Source organism: Diabrotica undecimpunctata, chromosome 1, assembly GCF_040954645.1.
Source record: "Diabrotica undecimpunctata isolate CICGRU chromosome 1, icDiaUnde3, whole genome shotgun sequence".
Taxonomy (NCBI): Eukaryota; Metazoa; Arthropoda; class Insecta; order Coleoptera; family Chrysomelidae; genus Diabrotica; species Diabrotica undecimpunctata.
In genome coordinates, this window is record NC_092803.1 from 189,925,746 (window position 1) to 189,945,306 (window position 19,561).

Here is a 19,561-nt window from a genome sequence, read left to right on the forward strand (position 1 = left end):
AAATTCAGATATGAAGAGTATTGACTTCTTATTATAGTGAGTAGAATAAATTCTTTGTTATGTACGTGACTGAAATGCTCTATCCGGTAATTAAATTCTTTTGTTGAGTCTACATCTCGATTTTATAACAAACGGATTTAATAAAATCATAACAATACAATGGCAGAGAAAACTCTTAAGATAAATATTTTATACAAAGAATGTTTCAAAATTAGCGCCTATTTGTTAGAATTTGGTCGAAAGGCTACTAGGTCGAATCAGAAATAGATTAGAAGTCTTCAGAATCCCCCTATTAATAAAATTATTATTATTACAGAGTAAAAAACAAATTTTCGAAATGATTTAAACTTTAGACTCAACAAATTATTTCAATGACGATTAATCAAGTATGGATGTGAGAAGTGAAAGGTGAAAAATATATAAGACGGTAAAAAAAAATCGAAAAAGCAAAGTTAGGAGATTTGGCTGAACAAAAAATGTAATAAAATTGACGAAATTGAAAAAAAAAAAACCGATAACTTCAGTATACCATAAAAAAGTTAGGTAAAACAGCAGAAGGTAGAGCAAACACGGAATTAGCTAGAAAATCTACAGCGAGAGCGAGAGTAGGAATAGTAATTTGGCAACAATTTTAGAATCAGAAGTTGAATAACCAAATACTTTTGAACAGTGGAGTGTATACATATATGAGGGTCCTAGTCAAGGTCAAGGACAAAGCCGGCAATCTCCACTTTTTACCAAAATTGAGTTAGTTACATCAAATTATTCGTATTTTAAAACATTATACAAAAATAAAGAGAATAAGAATCAAAAACGGTATTATCCGCCTATAAAATAGCATATAGATTTAGCCTCAGAATCAAACACGGCAATCTCCATGAACGGTTTAGAATCAAAGTCGACAATGTCCTCTTTGGCCAATGAGAATCGTCGCAGCGACCATGTGATATATCAGTAGGAGTCGGCTGGAGTCGTTATCGTTATAATTTCTCGTAGTTTCTTTTCAACCAAGGTGCCAAGCTGTTTCTTTTTTTTATTTTGTTAGTACTTCAAAATGGAAACTATTACAACTCCTATTGAAAACAACAAAGCTAGCAAACGAATTCGCAGTCTCAAAAATGAGGTATCTTCTTTAAATTTTAGTTGTAGTTTTTACTCGAAAGTTTAGGTTTAGGAGCAGATCCGGATTCAGATTTTATTCATATAATTTTTTTGATTTATTTTATTATTAACACTATTTTACATGTTACGAAAAACTAATAAAAAAAAAACTAATGATTTGTTCAAGCTATTGTTATTTTTATAAGGTCAGCATTACAAATATTTTGTGAAAAATGTTATCTTTTCAGGTACTCTTCATCACAGTTACCACAATTCCCTACTTACGGTCACAAAACGAAGGCCTATCGATGTTCTTCTCTAACAATGAGAGATATCAAGTGTTTTCATGATGCGTTTTATGCAGCTAAGGACAAGATTCCTTTATTCTAAAATTTTGTACAGTTCAACTACCTAAACGTCGCCGTTCAAAAAACTCTAGACATGAAGCAAAAACATATTAAATATTACGAAACATTGCCTCACATACATTATGAAATCATTTTTATAAACAGGAGAAGTTCCTACGAAAAAAAGAAGGGGTGACGAAAAACTGCAAATTTTAAAGGAAAACAGGAATCAGTTCAAAAATTTATTAATACTTTTAAAAGTATTGAAACGCATTACTGTCGCTGTTCCACACGTAAGCTTGACGGGGCATTGCTTAAATAACACCTATTTCATCTACAAGGACCAGAGGTACAAACAAGTTGAAGGAGCACCGATGGGTCAACATTGTCACCCGTAATAGCCAACCTATTTATGCAAGATATGGAATCAAAAGCAATATAAACATCAGAGCATAAACTCAAACTGTGGCTTAGGTATGTTGACGACACATTTATTATCTGGACACATGGAGAGGAAAAACTTAATAGTTCCTGCTATACATCATCAATATCCATCCAAAAATACAGTTAATCATGGAACGGGAATAACTAACAACTTCTACTGTTAGATGTGTTGGTTATAAAGAAAGAAGACGGAAGCATAGGATATGCAGTATACCGAAAGCCAACCCATACTGACAGATATTTACACGCCGATTCACACCATCATCCTGCACAATTAAATTAGGTAATAAAAACCTTAATCACAAGATCTGAAAAACTAACAAATGGGGACTATATTACCATCAGCAAAAACAAAAGTTGCATTGACAAATCAAGGAGTATATAGGATCCCGTGTGAAAACTGCGATAAATCGTACATCGGACAGACGGATCGAAGAATACAAGTTAGACGAGAAGAACATCGAAATGCCATCGAAAGAAAAGAGAAGACGTCATCTCTCGCACAACATGTCATAAACACAGGACATAAAATAAGCTTGAATGGAACGACGATGCTAGCCAACATCGAGTATAGGACCAAACGTGTAATTAGAGAAGTAAAATCATCGAAAAACATAAACAAAAAATTTAAATACCAGAGATGATGCCCAAAGGCTCCCAAATACGTGGAAACCAATTCTAGACAAAAACGTAGAAATTAAAATAGCGAATAAGACGCCGCCTACTCTGAGTACAGGACCAATCACAAGAAGCGCTAAAACGGATTTAAACAGAGCGTTCAGCGACTTAGAAATCAGTTCCCCTCGAACATCAGGAAGAAGCAGAACTAATCTGACTTGACATCATCTCCAATATGCATCTTTTGTTGTAGTTTTATTCTTTTTCCAAAATCTGTACATTTTCAATATAAAAACAATAGCCATTTTCAAGAGAATGCTTGGTTAAGGCTGTAGTATTTAATTTGTTGGTTTGTACACTATGTTTGTGTGCAACAACCCTTCTATGTAGATATTGGTGTGTTTGTCCAATATATGCTGAATTGCAGTCTTTACAATTATTTATTTTATAAATAGCATCCGACTAATGATCCTTATTAACTTTGGGTTTAAATTTTGAAAAATATTTTCAGGATGTTTTTGACGATTTATGCCCAAGATTGATATCATATTATACATATCATCGACATACAAAAAAAAATACAATTTAAAAGTGTTCAAATAAGATCAGAACCACGATCGTTCTCTAACGAATTTTCTTCTAACGCATGAGTTAAAAATATTCTTTTTGATAAATAACCTTACCTGTTTTTTGCATATGAAGAAACACGACGACGTCGTGCGAATCCATATCGAAGGTAAAATCATCGTTAAGCATATCGTCGTAGCTTAGGCCCACTTTGGACCTCGTATGAGCCAACGGTTTTCCTAAATTATCATCAACATACACCGCTTCCCGCGAGCTGAGTGCACAGACCTGGAAATATGTTTTTAATTTTATAAATAGTTAAATGTACACATTGGCATAAGTGTTAAGTGAAAAGATTATTATTTTAAATTAATTTGGGTCAAGTCGTATTTTTTTTTCACTGTGTAGACATATGGATAGAGTGATAATAGGAAGTTTGTTGTGTAAATTCTTGGTATTAAATAAACCATAAATTTACTAAATTAATTATATTAAGCTTATAGTATTATATTGAGAATATTAAGCCATTGATTTATTAAAGATAACTTTTTATGATCTAAAATGAAATAATCGCAAATACATAAAAAATATTTATTTATAGTGCGTCATATTTCACTTATTATCATATTTTGAATTTTGTTGTACAAGCTGACATTAATAGGGTTATTTATATACAAGGTTGTACATCTTTTAACGATATAGACATCTGTCAGTTGTTAGCCCTTTCCTTTCATCATTGGACAGGTATTTCGCTGTAGCATTCTTGCATCCATGATTTTTTTTCATATTAACTCATAATATGAAAGGGACGTAAAGTAGTAGAATGCGAAAACATGGAGTAGGTCCCAGTTTACTCCACTTAGCCTCTTCTATTCAAATCAGACTCTCACACCCACGCTAGGTTCCCCTGTTAATCCAAGCAACCGAACTGGAGATCTGGCATCTAAGCCGGGTGGAAGCTTGAGTCGGGAACTGACAAGAGCAAGTGAAATGGTACCCCGAAAAAGAAGTTAGGAGTAGTTAGGCGTTGGGCTAACTATCTAATCCTGTAGAAAATCCCATGTTATAAAAGCTACAAAAAAAAGAACTCACGAAATAAGGACAATGGTTTGGAAATTTGCATGTGGAATATATGAGCCTTTATCATCCTGGAGATACAGCTCTGCTCATACAAGAAATGCGTAAATCCAAAGCAGATGCCATTGCTTTACAGGAGATCAGAAATCCTGGAAAAAAGAACTAAAGTCTAACAAGATATCTAAGAGAGTCATGAATATTCAGTTCAGCGGGGTGCTACTGTTGAAGGTGTGAAATTCCATAAACAAGGGAACCACTTGTTTTATGAAATGGTCCTTTGTTTATGTAATCTCACTCCTCGGAATAATAGCACCCGGTTGAGCTGAATATTCATGACTATCTTAGATAGCTTGTTAGACTTTAGTTTTGATGTTTTGTTTGATGTAAGAACTATACCAAACATTTCTAACAGTCCGTAACCACAATGGACTTAGCAGAGGATACTTCACCTGCGACGGTCGAAACCCTCTCTAGAGCGTACGAGGCAGAAAAGGCGGTTCGATCCCTTTTCTCCAACGAGGCGACAGAATCATTGAGAGAAAAATACTTCCAAAGATTTTTGGGGACGTAAATGAAAATGGACTATGGTATCAAACATGTAACTTTGAATTATACTAGCTATACACTTATCTAAATATGTATTATGAAAGTTATTAAAGATAAGGGGCTAAGATGAGTTGAACACATTGCTAGGATGTCAGATAAAGGATACACGAAGATATTGACATCCTCAAACCCAGAGGGCAGAAAACCGAAAAAAAGAGACCGCGTAGAAGATGAATTGATGATATAGAAGAATAACTTAAGACTCTAAGGGTCCGAAGAAGAAGGGAATCTATATAGACATCTATCATTTTTCAACCTCCTTCCTTCCAATACCATAAATCCTTAAATTTAAAGTGGAAGTCGAAACCTCAAATAAAAATTATAAAATGTAATTTTCATTACAGTTGTGGCTTAATCCCATCAATATAATAATTTGCTCATTCAGCTACCTTCATGTCTACCTATCCACAAAAACTATGTACTACTAATTTTAATAAATAAGTGATGGATTCAGTGATGAACAATTACTTGATGGAAATTCATTTTATATAACAATAAAACACTGAAGTGCGTATGTAGCATCTGTTTTTCTATTATTGAAAGCCCTTTTATGTTCTGCTATAAGTTTGTTAAAAGTTCTACCAGTTAGACCGATGTAAGCCTTTGAGCAGTCGTCACATTTAAACTTGTATACACCACTGTGTAAGTGCTTTTTATTTTGGCTCTTGTTGTTTTTAATATATTTACCTAAATGTGGTGACTGCCCAAAAACTTACATCGGTCAAACTGCTAGAACTTTTAACAAACGTATAGCAGAATATAAAAGGCTTTTAATAATAGAAAAACAGATTCGACATACGCACTTCTCCTTCTAGATCATAATTATTCTTTTAATGACGAATTTCAAATTTTTCACATCCAAAATAAAGGTCTTAACCTATCTTTATTAGAATCTATGGAAATTAACAAATTAAAAATACAGACATAATCCTGAATGACCAACTTGAGACAAACAGCTTTCTCCTCCTCAACCTATTCAGTTAAAGACTATAACGTGTAAATACATTGCAAAAATAGATCACTTGAGAAAGGCACTCTGCAGAAACAGCTGTAGTGATAAGATATAATAAATTTTGTGAAGTTTTGAAAACAAAGTTTTCAATGTTTTATTGTTATAATAATATATATTACAATAGTACAAGATCCCACAGCAGGATCACTACGTTCATAAAGTAATTCATCAAACTCACATTTCTACATACATTTAATATGAGGAGAATACATTGATAATAGGTTGCCAGTCAAAAATGGCGGCAAATAGTTTTAATTCAATTAATCGTAATTAGTTTTTGACATAGATAGATGGATAGATTGCTTAAACAAATACAACAGAGATATTTGCAGTATTTTGGACACATTGCTAGAAGAACAGGTACGATGGAAAAACTGATAGTCGAGGGTAGAGTTGAAGGAAAGAGACCTAGGGGAAAATCTCCAAGCCGTTGGATAGATCAAACAAAAATGCTGATTAACCAAGGGTTACATGAAGCCGAACAACTAGCCCAGGACAGAGAAGGAGTGAGAGAAATAGTGAAAAAACTGTAAAGGCCTGATGGTGTCACCACATCCCAAAAGGGATTAGGACTGAGGAGGAGGAGTTTTTGACAAATATTTTATTTCGTGGGTGGATTGGTGCGTATGATGCGTTAAATGAAAGGGTAGGGGATAAGGATTATATTAAGATAGATAAAACAAACAAGGCGACTACCAAAAGGACACTACACCCTAACTTCGTTAGTAATGAACGTCTAGCAACATACGAGTTATTATACTCCATTCGCTTAGCTCGGGCATATTTTGACAGATTCATTGTCGGAAACCTACAACACAACAATTCCTACTTCTCAGTATTAATAGTTCAAGTATCCTACTATTGCAGACTTCTTTCTTTAAAAAAAGAAGAATTATTCTAAATAGTGGAAGTGTATACTAAACCCATCAAATTTTGGGTAGTATATATTTAAAAAATATATTTTACTTGTTATAATTTAACATAACTATTTATTATATGGTGCAGATAAATAAATATTGATTATCGGTAATTCGCAAAGTTCTATTTTATTTACTATTTAGTTTGTTTACTATTAATATTGGCTATGAGTACGTGTGCTTGGTTGTATAGTAATTTCCAGCCACTTTTAGTCTGTCAAAAAGTAACTAACTTCGCAAAAAAATAATTACTAAATTCACTAGACAGTTCGGACTGGGAATAGCAAACTGAGTATACATGACAGTACGAATATATTAAGATCAAAAAATCAATTAGTTTTTAGTTGTTACCACCCGTGGAAAAACGTTGACTATTTTTTTTTATATTAGACCTAAATCCGTTTGTTGCTAAGTGGCGAACACGATACTAGAGCTTATTTGTTGTGTACCATTTTGTGCGTCTTAAAACGTTTTATTTTGCATTTTTCATATCCATTCATATTATCAAAGTAAATCTGCATAGAATATTTTTGGTGTGACAAAACAAAAGTATTTTTGTAGGTAAAACATCATACATTCTAGAATCCCAGGGTTAGAATCCCGAATTCTAGGGTTAGAATCCGGCCAAGTTCTAGTATAAACATAATATTATAATAGAAGAAGGTTTGAACTTGAATTTAGGCATTTGGCGAGTTCAAAAATAATATATTTTCTTTTATGTTTTTGAGCTTTAAAAAATAGCTATTTCACATTTTTTTTTCAGTTTTAAATTGTTTATAACTCGAAAACGATCAACTTTAGAAAAAAATGCAAAAGACCTGGTTTGTTTAGATTTAGAAGATCCAAAAAACAAAAAAAATTGTCCCAGCGGAAAAATTTGATTTTTTATAATTCGTTTAAAAAAATTGTCTAAATAAAATTGGGACCACTTTTCGCATGAGCGACTTCTTGAACCTTATTCTGGGGTGTCTCTTCTGGGAATGAACCCGAGCTTTTACCTTATCTACTATTTAAAATTAAAGGATTGTGGTACTGGAAGAGAAGGGGTTGATAAATGACAGATATCTATATCGTTAAAACATGTTCTCTTTTAAATATTTCTAAATATCAAGTGGACACTTTAGAGTGGTCAACCCTGTATTATTAATAAGTCTTTATCCAAGTATTATCAGCAAAAAAGTTACAAATAAAATGTCCAGCTTTTACTGTCTTAGATCACAGCATATGTAGACTATTGTTTAAAATAAAAATAAAGAATATCGTCCAGGATCTTTCATCATTTATAATATATAAATAAGAAAAGTTCATTTACTTACTATATTGGCACAGAAACAGAAAATTCCGAAAGCGCGAAGAAATTTCAATTTTATAAATAGCATCTCGTCTATGCCGTTAATTAACATGTTCTATAAATTCTAAGAACAACTCTTTAGACCAATGTCGAATGAATTAATAATTCTAACACAAATTAGGAACTCAAAATGAATAATAATTGATAAAAAACTATATATAGAGATACTAGGAAAAAATCTTTATCGAAGATTTGTAATTAAGAGCATAGGTCGCGTTTGTATTATCAAAATATAATTTTTTGTGTTGATAAAACAGTCATTATTTTCTATGTTATGGAAGATTGCTATCTGAGACTTGCAATTATAGTAAGAAAATGTTAAATTATCACGACGAGAAAGAGTAAGGAAGAAAAAAATGTTTATTAAAGAGAAAATAGGTCAGAACAAAAAATGAATAAAACGAATAGATAAACTAAATATTATATTTTTATTAAAGCCAAAATTGATTGTAATGAAAATTAGTTTTTTAAATAACTAATATTTGAAGTTTCTATTTGCACTCAGGAAATCGTTAAAAATAAAGATTATCTTAAAAATTCTGGGAAAATGTACAACCAACAAGTTATGTATAACCGTAGGTTATGTTTTTCAAGATTGATGGTTGTCTTACTTGGGCTTGATCTTGTAGGCGCAATAGAGTAGAAGAGAGTAAATTTTTATTTGCACATTTTTTTAACATAATTGAGCAATAACGTCACATTTAACGTCAACAAAAAAATATGCATTGACATTACAGATAATATATTACAAATCAAACATGCTAATCAGGAAGGATAGATCAGGCACTCTGCTACAGTATAGTGCTCAATGTTAACTAGGTGCTGAAAAACCTTTCTTTTAAAAGCTCTAGAGTGTGTTTTCTGTTGTCTATTTAGACTATTGTAAAATTTAACACACGCATACAAAGGACTTCTCTTTGTTAGAGACAATCTGTGAAATGGGAAATTCAAATTAAGGCTTCTTGTATTATATTCATGATTTATAAGAAGGCGATAAAACAAAGTAAAATTTTTAAAAAGGAACATAATACATTCAAATATTTAAATGGCTGAGAAAGTAAATATATTGAGTGATTTGAATCGGTCTCTACAGGATTCTCCCACCTTTGTCGTAAGATCACCCCTGCCTTTTTTGGACGGACTGCCTTTTTTTACAAACAGTTGAGCTATCCACTGCAGCACCCCAGAAGACTACTCCATATCAGATAACAGAATAAAAGTTTGCATAATATACTGATAGTAAAATCCCCTAGTGATTACGAAGGACCCAAGACCAAGGGTTAGACAAAACGTAACAATCAATGAATACAACTTTGAAGTCGTCAAAGAATTTAAGTACCTGGGAGCGATCATAATATCTGAAAATAAATATGAAAAGAACGTGGCAGCCAGGATCATTGCAGGAAACAGGGCATATTACTCATTAATGACCGTACTTAAATCAAAAATACTCTCAATACCAGCAAAAATAAGAGTGTACAAGACAATAATTCGTCCCACAATAACGTATGGAAGCGTCTAAACCAGTGGGAAACAAAATTACTGGTAGTGGAAAGAAAGATACTGTGGACTATCTATGGGCCTTGAAGAGAAGAGACAACAGGAGAATGGAGAAGAAGACACAATGATGACCTCCAGACAGTATATGGAGATGAAAACATAGTACGCTACATTAAAGCAAACCGAATAAAATGGGCGGGCTACGTACTAAGATCGAGTGACGAAAGACTCCTGAACGCCACATTCTGGGAAAAGCCTGATGGCAGAAGGTCAGTTGGTCGCCCAAGAAAGAGATGGAAGGACACAGTAGCCAGTGATCTACGCAAAATGGGAATACAGCAATGGGAAATAGCTGCTCAGGACCGACAACAATGGAGGAAAATAGTAAACGCGGCCAAGACTCACATAGAGTTGTAGAGCCAAATGATGATGATGATGATGATGAAAATCCCCTAGTCTAGATAGCTCCTCAATACTCTTAATGGGTAGCAGGCTTTATTCAGTTTTTTGTCGTATTTTGTATTTGTTCTCCCCAATTTAGGTTCTGGTCAATATGAAGACCAAGAAAATTAACTGATCTAGCAGGTACTGTGTTTTGTGATAGAAATTTGACTGTATCTGGGAACTGTTCTCGTGACTTTCTGGTTCTAATGTAGACAAAAACTGTCTTATCAGTATTAAACAATAGCCTATTTCCACTGAACCACTGTTCTCAGCCTTGCTTAGAGTTTGCTCTACCACTGTGAGGAGTGTTTCTAATGTTTTTTCCTAAAAAAGCACATTTGAGCTATCAGAGAAATTTAGAAGGTTTGAGGAAACACTAACCACCGCATTTGGAAGATCGTTTATATAGACCCAAACAAGGCACCAAGACGCTCCCCTGTGGTATGCCTAATTTTAAATTGATCGGTTCAGAGTAAACTTTAAATGGCTAGCAATGCTAGAAATGAGAGTACCAAGAAAAGCTTAGTGCAGCTTTAAAATATCTTTCAAAGTGGCCTATATTAATTTTTTTTCAATCCCTTCGTTTTACAAAGGGTTGCACTGAAAGGGCTTGAAGATGGCACTAACCGCATGCGAAAAAACCCTTAAACAAACATATCTCGTTTAATTTCACAGGTCTGCGACCAAAAATTTGTTTAAAATTTAATCAGTAATTTTCATACTGTTTTCAACGCTGATTTAGAGAAAAATAGTGAAAAATCACGTACAGTATTTCACAAAATGATATAAAAGGGAGTAATTATGAGAAACTAGCAGTATTTGAATTCCAGCAGTTGTTCTAGCCATACACCCTCCTCAACCACTTGATAACTCACTGCGCTGTCTTTGATGTCAGTGCCTATCTGTCGCGCTTTTAATTTCCCCGCCATTAATAAGTGCAGTTCATAGCAGCTCTTCACTTGGTGCAGTTCACGTGTTGTTGTTACTAGTGCTTTAAACTAGTTACTGTTTTCTTGTGTTGTGAAGTTATTGTGCTGTATAGACATTGGACAATGGCTACCAGATGATGTGTAAACTCGCCAGATTGTTTCTTTTACATTTGCGGTAACTATACCGTTCAAAAGCAACAAAGAAACGTTTCCGATTGGAAAAGTATATTTCGCTTATTTTGATATAAAGTTAGGCGATCAAGATAAGCCTTGGGCCCAACACAAAGTTTGTTTCGTGTGTGTTAAAGAACTGAGGCAATCGTTTTAAGGCAAACAACAGTCCTTACGTTTTGTAATACCAATGTTTTGGAGGGAGCCAAAAAATCATAGTGATCACTGCTATTTTTGTTCTTGCAACATACGAGGTTACAATTTGAGAAACAAAAAGGATATTTCTTACTCAGCTTTCAATCAGCCATTCGCCCTGTCCCTCGTGGACCTGAAGTACCAATACCCTCTCCTCCAGATTCTTTGGATGATATACATGATGATCACGAGCCATTGGGTGAGAGCAAGGTGATAGCGAAGAAGACAGTGATTGCTACGATCCCATTTCATTCTCACAATTTAAACTGAACGATTTAGTAACAGACTTAGGCCTTTCTAAAGAATCTGCAGAAGTTTTAGGATCTAGATTGAAAAATAAACATATGTTGGCTCCGGATACATCCTTTCTTGGTATCGATTTACGGAAAAGGAATTTGTATCTTTCTTCTCCCAAGAAGACGACCTGGAGTTTTGCAGTGATGTTCCTGGATGGCAGATTTCAAACTAGAATATGCTCCTAATGAGTGGAGACTTTTTATTAATTCTTCAAAAAGAAGCCTTAAAGCACTACTTCTACACAATGGCAATAAGTATGCTTCTATATCTGTTGGACACTCGGTTCACTTGAAAGAATATTACGAAAACCTTGAAGAAACTGGCTTTAAGTAGCAAACTCTCAACAAAGTGGCAACACAAAGTTCCCTTGCTTTCTCTGTGAATGGGACAGTAGAGACAGAAAGCAACACTACATTAAACAAAGCTTGGCCTTTGAGAGAAAGCTTACAAGAAGGGGTTAAAAATGTTGGGAGGAAAAGCCTTGTTGATCTCAAAAAGGTGTTACTTGCACCACTTCACATTAAGTTGAGACTAATGAAACAATTTGTCAAGACATTGACTAAAGAAGGGCAGTGTTCAGATATCTTTATTCACGGCAAAGCTAAGGGGAGGAATCTCTTTGTTTTATAAGCTTCATTTTATATCCAAACAGAGTTTTCGCGAGTTATTCGCGAAAAATCGTTTAAAAACAAGCTTTTTTTGACGTGTAATTTGTGAACTTTCAGTTACGAATAACTCCAAAAATATTGATTTCTCGAAAAAACTCAAAGAACATTTTTGTCTTAAAATTCACCATTCTAGCGATCACCATTTTTTTTTGATAAACTTTCTCCCGAGTTGGGGTGGTAACCACTCACAGAAAAAAAAAGAGCACATATTGGCATAGGGTAGATTTTGATTTTTGAACTATTTTTTACTTTTTTACTAAAAATTTCAAGAAAATCCATGCATATAAAAAGAATTCTGAGCAGAAAACCGTCATATCCTGGACTATTAAACATGCCACAAGCCACAAGAAAACAATTTCAGAACCTTTTTAAATACATAAATTGTTTCTTTGGTCACCCGGAATAAAACCGACTTTTATCTTTCCCAAAATGATTAATTATGCCAATATTGCAAAACAAGTCTTGTAGATATCAATGAAAAGAAATATCCTTATCACTTCATTAGTCTGGTATTTAACGTATTTTTTATGAATTAAAATAAACTCAGTATCTTTATAAATATGTTTACAATTGAAAAGCATAATGTATTTTTGTTAAAATTAGTAAAAATAATAATACATTAAATTGATTGTATAATTTATTATAAACTAGTTAGTTTTTTGAAAATTATAAGAAAATATTTAATTTATATTTAAATGGGAATAAGCCACAATTAAAGGTTAAAATACGTTTATTTTAAAATTTATTTTAAAATTTCCACTTCGGAAATCGTATCGAAACGTCAATAAACGTATTTTAACCTTTAATTGTGGCTTATTCCCATTTAAATATAAATTAATTTAAAATGCCACAAGAAAATAGCTTCAGAACAATATTAAGAAAATATTTGTTTCTAACCTATAGAGAAATAAATAAAAAGAAAATGAAACATGAGAAAATAATTATTTTTACATGAGAGCTTTAAAAGTAACAATGAAAAGCTACATAAAAATTGGTAAAATAGTCTTTCTAGAATACAGTGAAACTAAAAGAATGAGATAATAGTATATTACTTTATGAGGTGGAGAAGCATGACTTTTCTTGACGCGCCCGATATTACGCGCCGAACGAAGTGAGGCGCGTAATAGAGGGCAAGTCAAGAAAAGTCGCTTCTTTGCCGAATAAAGTATCCTATTTTTTTTTCAAACGTGGCAATTTCCAACCATAAATAGTACAATTCATACACTATTTTTACTCGAAATTAACTGTGACAACTATCAAAGTCGTCTAGATGTTAGAAATTAAAATAATTAAGTCGTCGGTGGGATTTGCGTCTCCCTGGTTACAGTTGTTTGCAATTATTAAAGACAGCTTATTGTTGTTGCAACCGCAAGCGCAAATTTAGTGCGAAAATGGAAAACCTAAACGAAATAAGAAATAAGAACGATAAGCTCAAAAAATTTTAAACCCTCATGATTCGCCAACATCGGGAATGATTGCTGAAAGTTGTTCTCGACCATCAGTATCATCAACAATTACCAATGCGTATGAAGAGTCGGGAACATTTTTGCACGGTTTCAATTTTGAAAATGTCTCATTAACTAATTGTACTTTTAATATTACTAAATGGGAAAAAAAACTGCTGCCGGCGGAGACATCAAACTTTGATAGGATCAAGTTAGATAAGTAATGTCATCATTATTTGACGTTTGAAGAAAAAAATATATTTCGCTGATCCCAATCCCAACTGTCGAGTAAATTTAGTAAATATTTTTTGCGGCATTGGTGAAATTTTGACCAACTGGAAGAGGCTGAAAGTTGTTATATATCCAAGCACAAGTGCTCACAGCCAATATTTAAAAAAATATATTCAAGCGCTGTTTATTAATAAAATAAAACTGCATTAATTAAAACAATTTTATTTTTGAAATTTTATAGCCGTTTATAGATAAATACTGGGTGTTTTTTTATAGTATAGAACTTTAAAATGGAATAAAACAAAGATGATTTTTATAAATTTACATAAAATTGACTTTATTCGAAAGATAATCTTTTGGCATTATAATTTAAATGTGATTTCTGGCATATGACTGGCCAGACGTAGTCTAATCTGTAGGTCCAATTTTCGATCACTTTCTCCAATATTTGTCGCTGTATATCGGCAATAACGCGGCGAATGTTGTCCTGCTCCAAGTGATCAATCGTTTCATGCTTTTTGGCGTAGACTAGCACCTTCACATATCCCCACATAAAATAGTCTAGCGGTGTTAAATCGTACGATCTTGGAGGCCAATTCCCGGTCCGAAACGTGAAACTATGCGGTTACCAAACGTTTCCTTCAATAAATCAATTGTAGTATGAGATTTGTGACATGTTGCGCCGTCTTATTGAAACTACAGCTCCTGCACATCATGGTTGTTCAATTGTAAAATGAAAAAGGCAGTAATCATGGCTCTATAGCGATCACCATTGACTGTGAAAATCGGAATCAACGGCAATCTCGTTTTGGACCCACTCAACGAATCTACGAGTCGCTAGTCACAAAATCTTTCATGAAGTGGATGGATACATATCCAACTGCTGTGCACGATGGCAGATATACTGATGCTGGTCTTCCTGTTGCTACGCCTTACAGCAGCAACAACTTCTTCTGTACGCACCGTACGACTTGTCTGTGGATGCATATTATCAGTTAGGGTAAACGTAGTGCAAAAACGTTCCATGGTCAATCGAATTACTTGCTCTGATGGAATATTCATCATCAGTGGCATTACAGCTCGTTCTGAGCCAAAGCCTTCTTCAGAACAATCTTCCATTCGCCCCTGTCTCTGGCAACTCTTCTTCATGCTTTAACTCCGATGGATTTTAGATAATCCTCTATGTTATCTTGATACCTAAGTTTTGGTCTTCCTCTGGCTCGTCTTCCCACTGGTCCTCTTCGGTCGAAATTTTTTCTGATCGTTGCATCTTCATCTCGCCTAATTACATGTCCTATCCATCGAAGGCGTGCTAATTGAATACATTTTACAACGACAGATTCTCCAAAAGTTCTGTATAACTCAAAGATGAAGCGCCTACGCCACAAACCCTGTTCTTGGATTCCTCCATATATTTTCCTTAGAATTTTTCTCTCGACACGTTTAAGCAATTCTTGGTCGTTCTGTGTACGTGACCACGTTTCTGACCCGTATGTTAACACTGGCCTTATTAATGTTTTATATATGGTAACTTTAATTTTTCTGGGTAGTTTCTGTTTCCTCAAGCCATAAGAGCACTTATGGCAAGCACTATTCTTTTAATTTCTTCGCTGACATTGTTGTCTTTGGTCAGCAGCGAGCCCAGGTACACGAAGGTGTCCACACCTTCCAGTTCCAAATCATCAATTAATAGTCTAGGTATCTGGTTGCCTGATCTAGTACAATACATATACTTGGTTTTCTGTGCGTTTACTTTTAATCCCATTCTCAGTGCTGATGCCCTAAGTGATCGAAATGCTTCGATAAGAGATTCTGTGGACCTAGCAATAATGTCTATGTTATCTGCATATCCGACCACTTGTACAGATTTATTAAAGATGGTGCCATTCGTATTAATATGGCACTCTCAAATTACTTTTTCTAGTGCAAGGTTAAATAAGAGACACGGCAGTCCATGTCCCTGTCTCAGTCCATTTTTACAATGGAAGGGTCTTGAAAAGTCGTTTTGGATTCTGACTACACTCGCTTATGATGAACACTCGCACTTGCCTATGATGAAAATAGACTAAATTGGGTAAAAAATACGCTCATTGGAGTGCAGAAGATTGGAGAATGGAGAAAAGTGTTATTTTCTGATGAGACCCACTTCCTAGTACAGGGCCAATGATCAAAATTCATACGAAAGGCAGCCAATGAGTCACTTTCAGCTAGCCATATTAACCGAACAGTTAAACATCCCACCAAAAAAATGTTCTGGGGCTGTTTTTCATACTCAGGAACTGGCACTCTTATTCCTATTGAAGGTATGATGAAGAGTGAAAAGTACAAAGTCATCCTAGGGCAACGCTTAGCTACAGAGCTTGACAAAATACAGGCCGAAGGGACTGAAATTTTTCAACAAGATTCAGCTTCGTGCCATGTATCGAAGGTTATGATGAAATACTTCAAGGATAATAATATTACCCTTCTTGATTGGCCTGGGAATTCACCTGACCTTAGTCCTATTGAAAATTTGTGGGCAATATGTAAGGCTAAACTGCAAAAATTTGACTATACGACAAAAACAAAAATGGTGGAAGCAGTGATTAAGGTGTGGTTTATAGATGAAGCAATCACAAACAATTGCAAAAAAATTGTGGATTCCATGCCTAGAAGACTCCAGGAAGTCATAAAAGTAAAAGGGGGACATACTAAATACTAATTAATGAAAAAATCTCATGTAAGTGTACCTAAATTTACCTTTGGCCTAAATAAATCATATTTACAAATTAATTCTGTTTGTTCACATTAATTCGCACAATACTGTATATACAAATTTTTATTTGCAAATTTACCTTAGTACCTATATGTCACAAGTAGTACAGTTATGTGACTGAACTGTAATCCTTCCAGTAAACAGTAAAGGAATGGTATGAAATTAATATGACAACATAAACACAAGTCAAAAAAATGTACCCAATACTAAAATGAGTTACAAAGCTTAAGAAGTTAACTAAAAACTGTGCAAATTTAAAAGAAATTAGTATTCAAGAGAAAAACTATTCCATGTATAAAATGTAAACAAAATGTTCAAAAGTTTTTAAATAAGAGAATATAAAGAAATACAAGTATAACATTGTGTTAAACAAATTTTATTATTTTAATCAGAGAGTGGCATATAAAAATTATTTACAACCTAGATGAAAAATGACAACCCAGTTCTATAATTCTCCATATTAATGTTACTGTTTATTGCAGTAAATTCCAGATCTTATAGACAATTCAGCTATGTTTAAGGTGTCATCACAATTATACAATTATTCAATCAAACATAAAAATAGCATGATAAAAATAAAGATGTAAATTCAAGGCATATAAAAAGAGGCTTAAAAATTAGGGCAAATAAACAATATCTTTCCACATTTAACAAAACAAATAAAGTTTTCCAGAGCAATATATATTCTAACAATAAAAAGTATTATTAGGTTTCAACAGAGTTTTTTTACGTGACAATCAGTCTCACAAATAAAATCAGATAAGGAAAAAGATTAACAATGTGTTTATTATATTCTTATCATATTCTAAATATGTTTCTAACAAACATCAGGCTAATGATTGCCACCATTATTATACAGCAATAAAAATCCTAAAAATTTAGTTTTTTTTAAATCCATTTTTATGTAAAGTTATAACTGAAAAAAAAAACAAATATTGCAACTATGTATTTAATAATATACAGCATACGTTATTGAGGAACACATTGACCAATAAACAGTTATTTAAATATTTTATTTTAGAGAGTAAAAATGTTATATATTATAACATTGACTATCTTTGTTTTAAGTCGTTTTAATCAGTTAAACAACCAGCGCATTACATAGAGAACTTATAAATAAAACTTACCTTATCTGGACAAAAATATCCAAACCCGAAGATCCCAAAAATACACAACACCAAGCAAAAAAGACATATTTGCTTTAATCTGGAGGACCTGCTTTCCATTTGTTTGATCTCATAAACACCATTAGGTAACAGCAAAGCTAAATCGCTGTTGACAACTTGCACTGATACACTTTTCAAATTCTTCATTATGAATCCATTGAGACTAATTTAAAATTATCTTTATTTGTTTACATCTCTTCCATGTTAGTGACCATTCTTTATAAAAAGGACCTTTCAAGTCACAGAACAGAATGAAAACGAAAGGTTTATTGACACAAGCCATGTGTCAGTTTAAACTTCAAATGTCAAACACGGTAAATATTATGAAAGTTTCTAAATCTTCTATATAGACAAAACACATTACTACTTAATTTACCTATGCGATACTGTTTTACAGAATATGTATTATACAGATCTAACACGATAAATATATAAGTTTTTTATTTTACATTTTTTAAGCAGTATCTCTATCAATTATGAGCTCTTCTAAACATTTTTAATAAAGCCAATTTGCCCACTAACGTGGCATAGAAGCCACATGTATTGATAATGGATTGTTATTATTATTTTTTTAATTTACTTCATAATATGATCCTTGCTAGACTTATTGGTAATTATTTAGTAAGACGAAACGCCCCAAATATGCCCAATTTTTTGTGGAACGAAAACGTGAAAAAACCTCAAATTTTAATGTTTTTTTGTTGGAAACTGGTAAAACTGCCTAAATAATCAAAAAATATAGAAACAATAACAAATAAAGTATTATGAACCAAAAAAAATTACGTAAAAAGCAAAGAAAAGTATATATACATGCTTTATAAAAAAACAGGTTTTTCTTCACATTAGAACACTTCAGGCATAAAAATATTTGTTTTCACAAAACGCCGGTATTAACTCTTTTTTTGTTTTATTCATCCGTATAGTAGCTTTTACATATAATAATATATTTCTCAATTGATGTTTGCATCCATCTTTTTGTACACATAGTGAGCTTAGATTAATAGTTTTTTTCCTGGTAATTGTTAATATTGGTTACGTCGTTGTTAGTAGTGGAATGCATGCTGTAGAAATCTTCTACTGTTTGGATTATTCTTTCATTATCTGAGGTTACTGTACCCTCTGGGCCACGGAATTTATGAATATCTTTTGTTACCACTTTTTCCAACTATTTTGTCAAATATTTCTTATCAATGCTTCGACGACTTTATTTCGTACTACTATTTCTGAAATAGCTTATATATTGCAGGTGCTTTTGTCCATCTTTACCTATCTTTTCTGATACATCTTTACTTATTCGTCTATCTTCTAGTACAAAGGTGCTACCGACTACTGCAACTAGACTGGAGCCTCGATACTAAAATACGTAGATTTCTGAAAATACTTTCTAATTGTTTGTAAGACGTTGCGTAATTACTGAGTGCCAACCATAAGCCTGATGTGAGATATTTGTCGTACCCATTTCGTGTTTTAAATATTGCTATTTAAATTCTTCAACTTCTCATCATCATCATCATTAGTGGCATTACAGCTCGTTATGAGCCAAAGCCTTCTTCAGAACAATCTTCCATTCGCCCCTGTCTCTGGCAACTCTTCTCCATGCTTTAACACCGATGGATTTTAGATCATCCTCTATGTTATCTTGATACCTAAGTTTTGGTCTTCCTCTGGCTCGTCTTCCCACTGGTCCTCTTTGGTCAACATTTTTTCTGATCGTTGCATC

The 19,561-nt window shown here is 33.3% G+C and overlaps 2 protein-coding genes across 3 annotated transcripts in view; one reads left to right on the plus strand and one right to left on the minus strand.

Moving 5' to 3' along the window:
- Positions 1-18,083, minus strand: part of Hs6st (heparan sulfate 6-O-sulfotransferase) — a 48,578-nt gene extending 30,495 nt beyond the window's left edge. Inside the window, exons 1-2 of one of the 2 annotated variants that reach the window (XM_072520868.1) lie at positions 17,803-18,083; positions 3,194-3,365 (exon numbers count right to left, since the gene is read on the minus strand). In XM_072520868.1, the coding sequence (XP_072376969.1) occupies positions 3,194-3,365; positions 17,803-17,988 (358 nt within the window). In that variant the 5' untranslated portion in view covers positions 17,989-18,083. Of the gene's footprint in view, positions 1-3,193; positions 3,366-8,005; positions 8,160-17,802 lie in introns of those variants that run through there. The other variant, XM_072520869.1, reaches the window with a different exon arrangement.
- The window catches only part of LOC140432772 (SPRY domain-containing protein 7), a 129,726-nt gene that overhangs the window by 35,856 nt on the left and 74,309 nt on the right, over positions 1-19,561 (plus strand). The gene's annotated exons all lie outside the window — the stretch shown is intronic.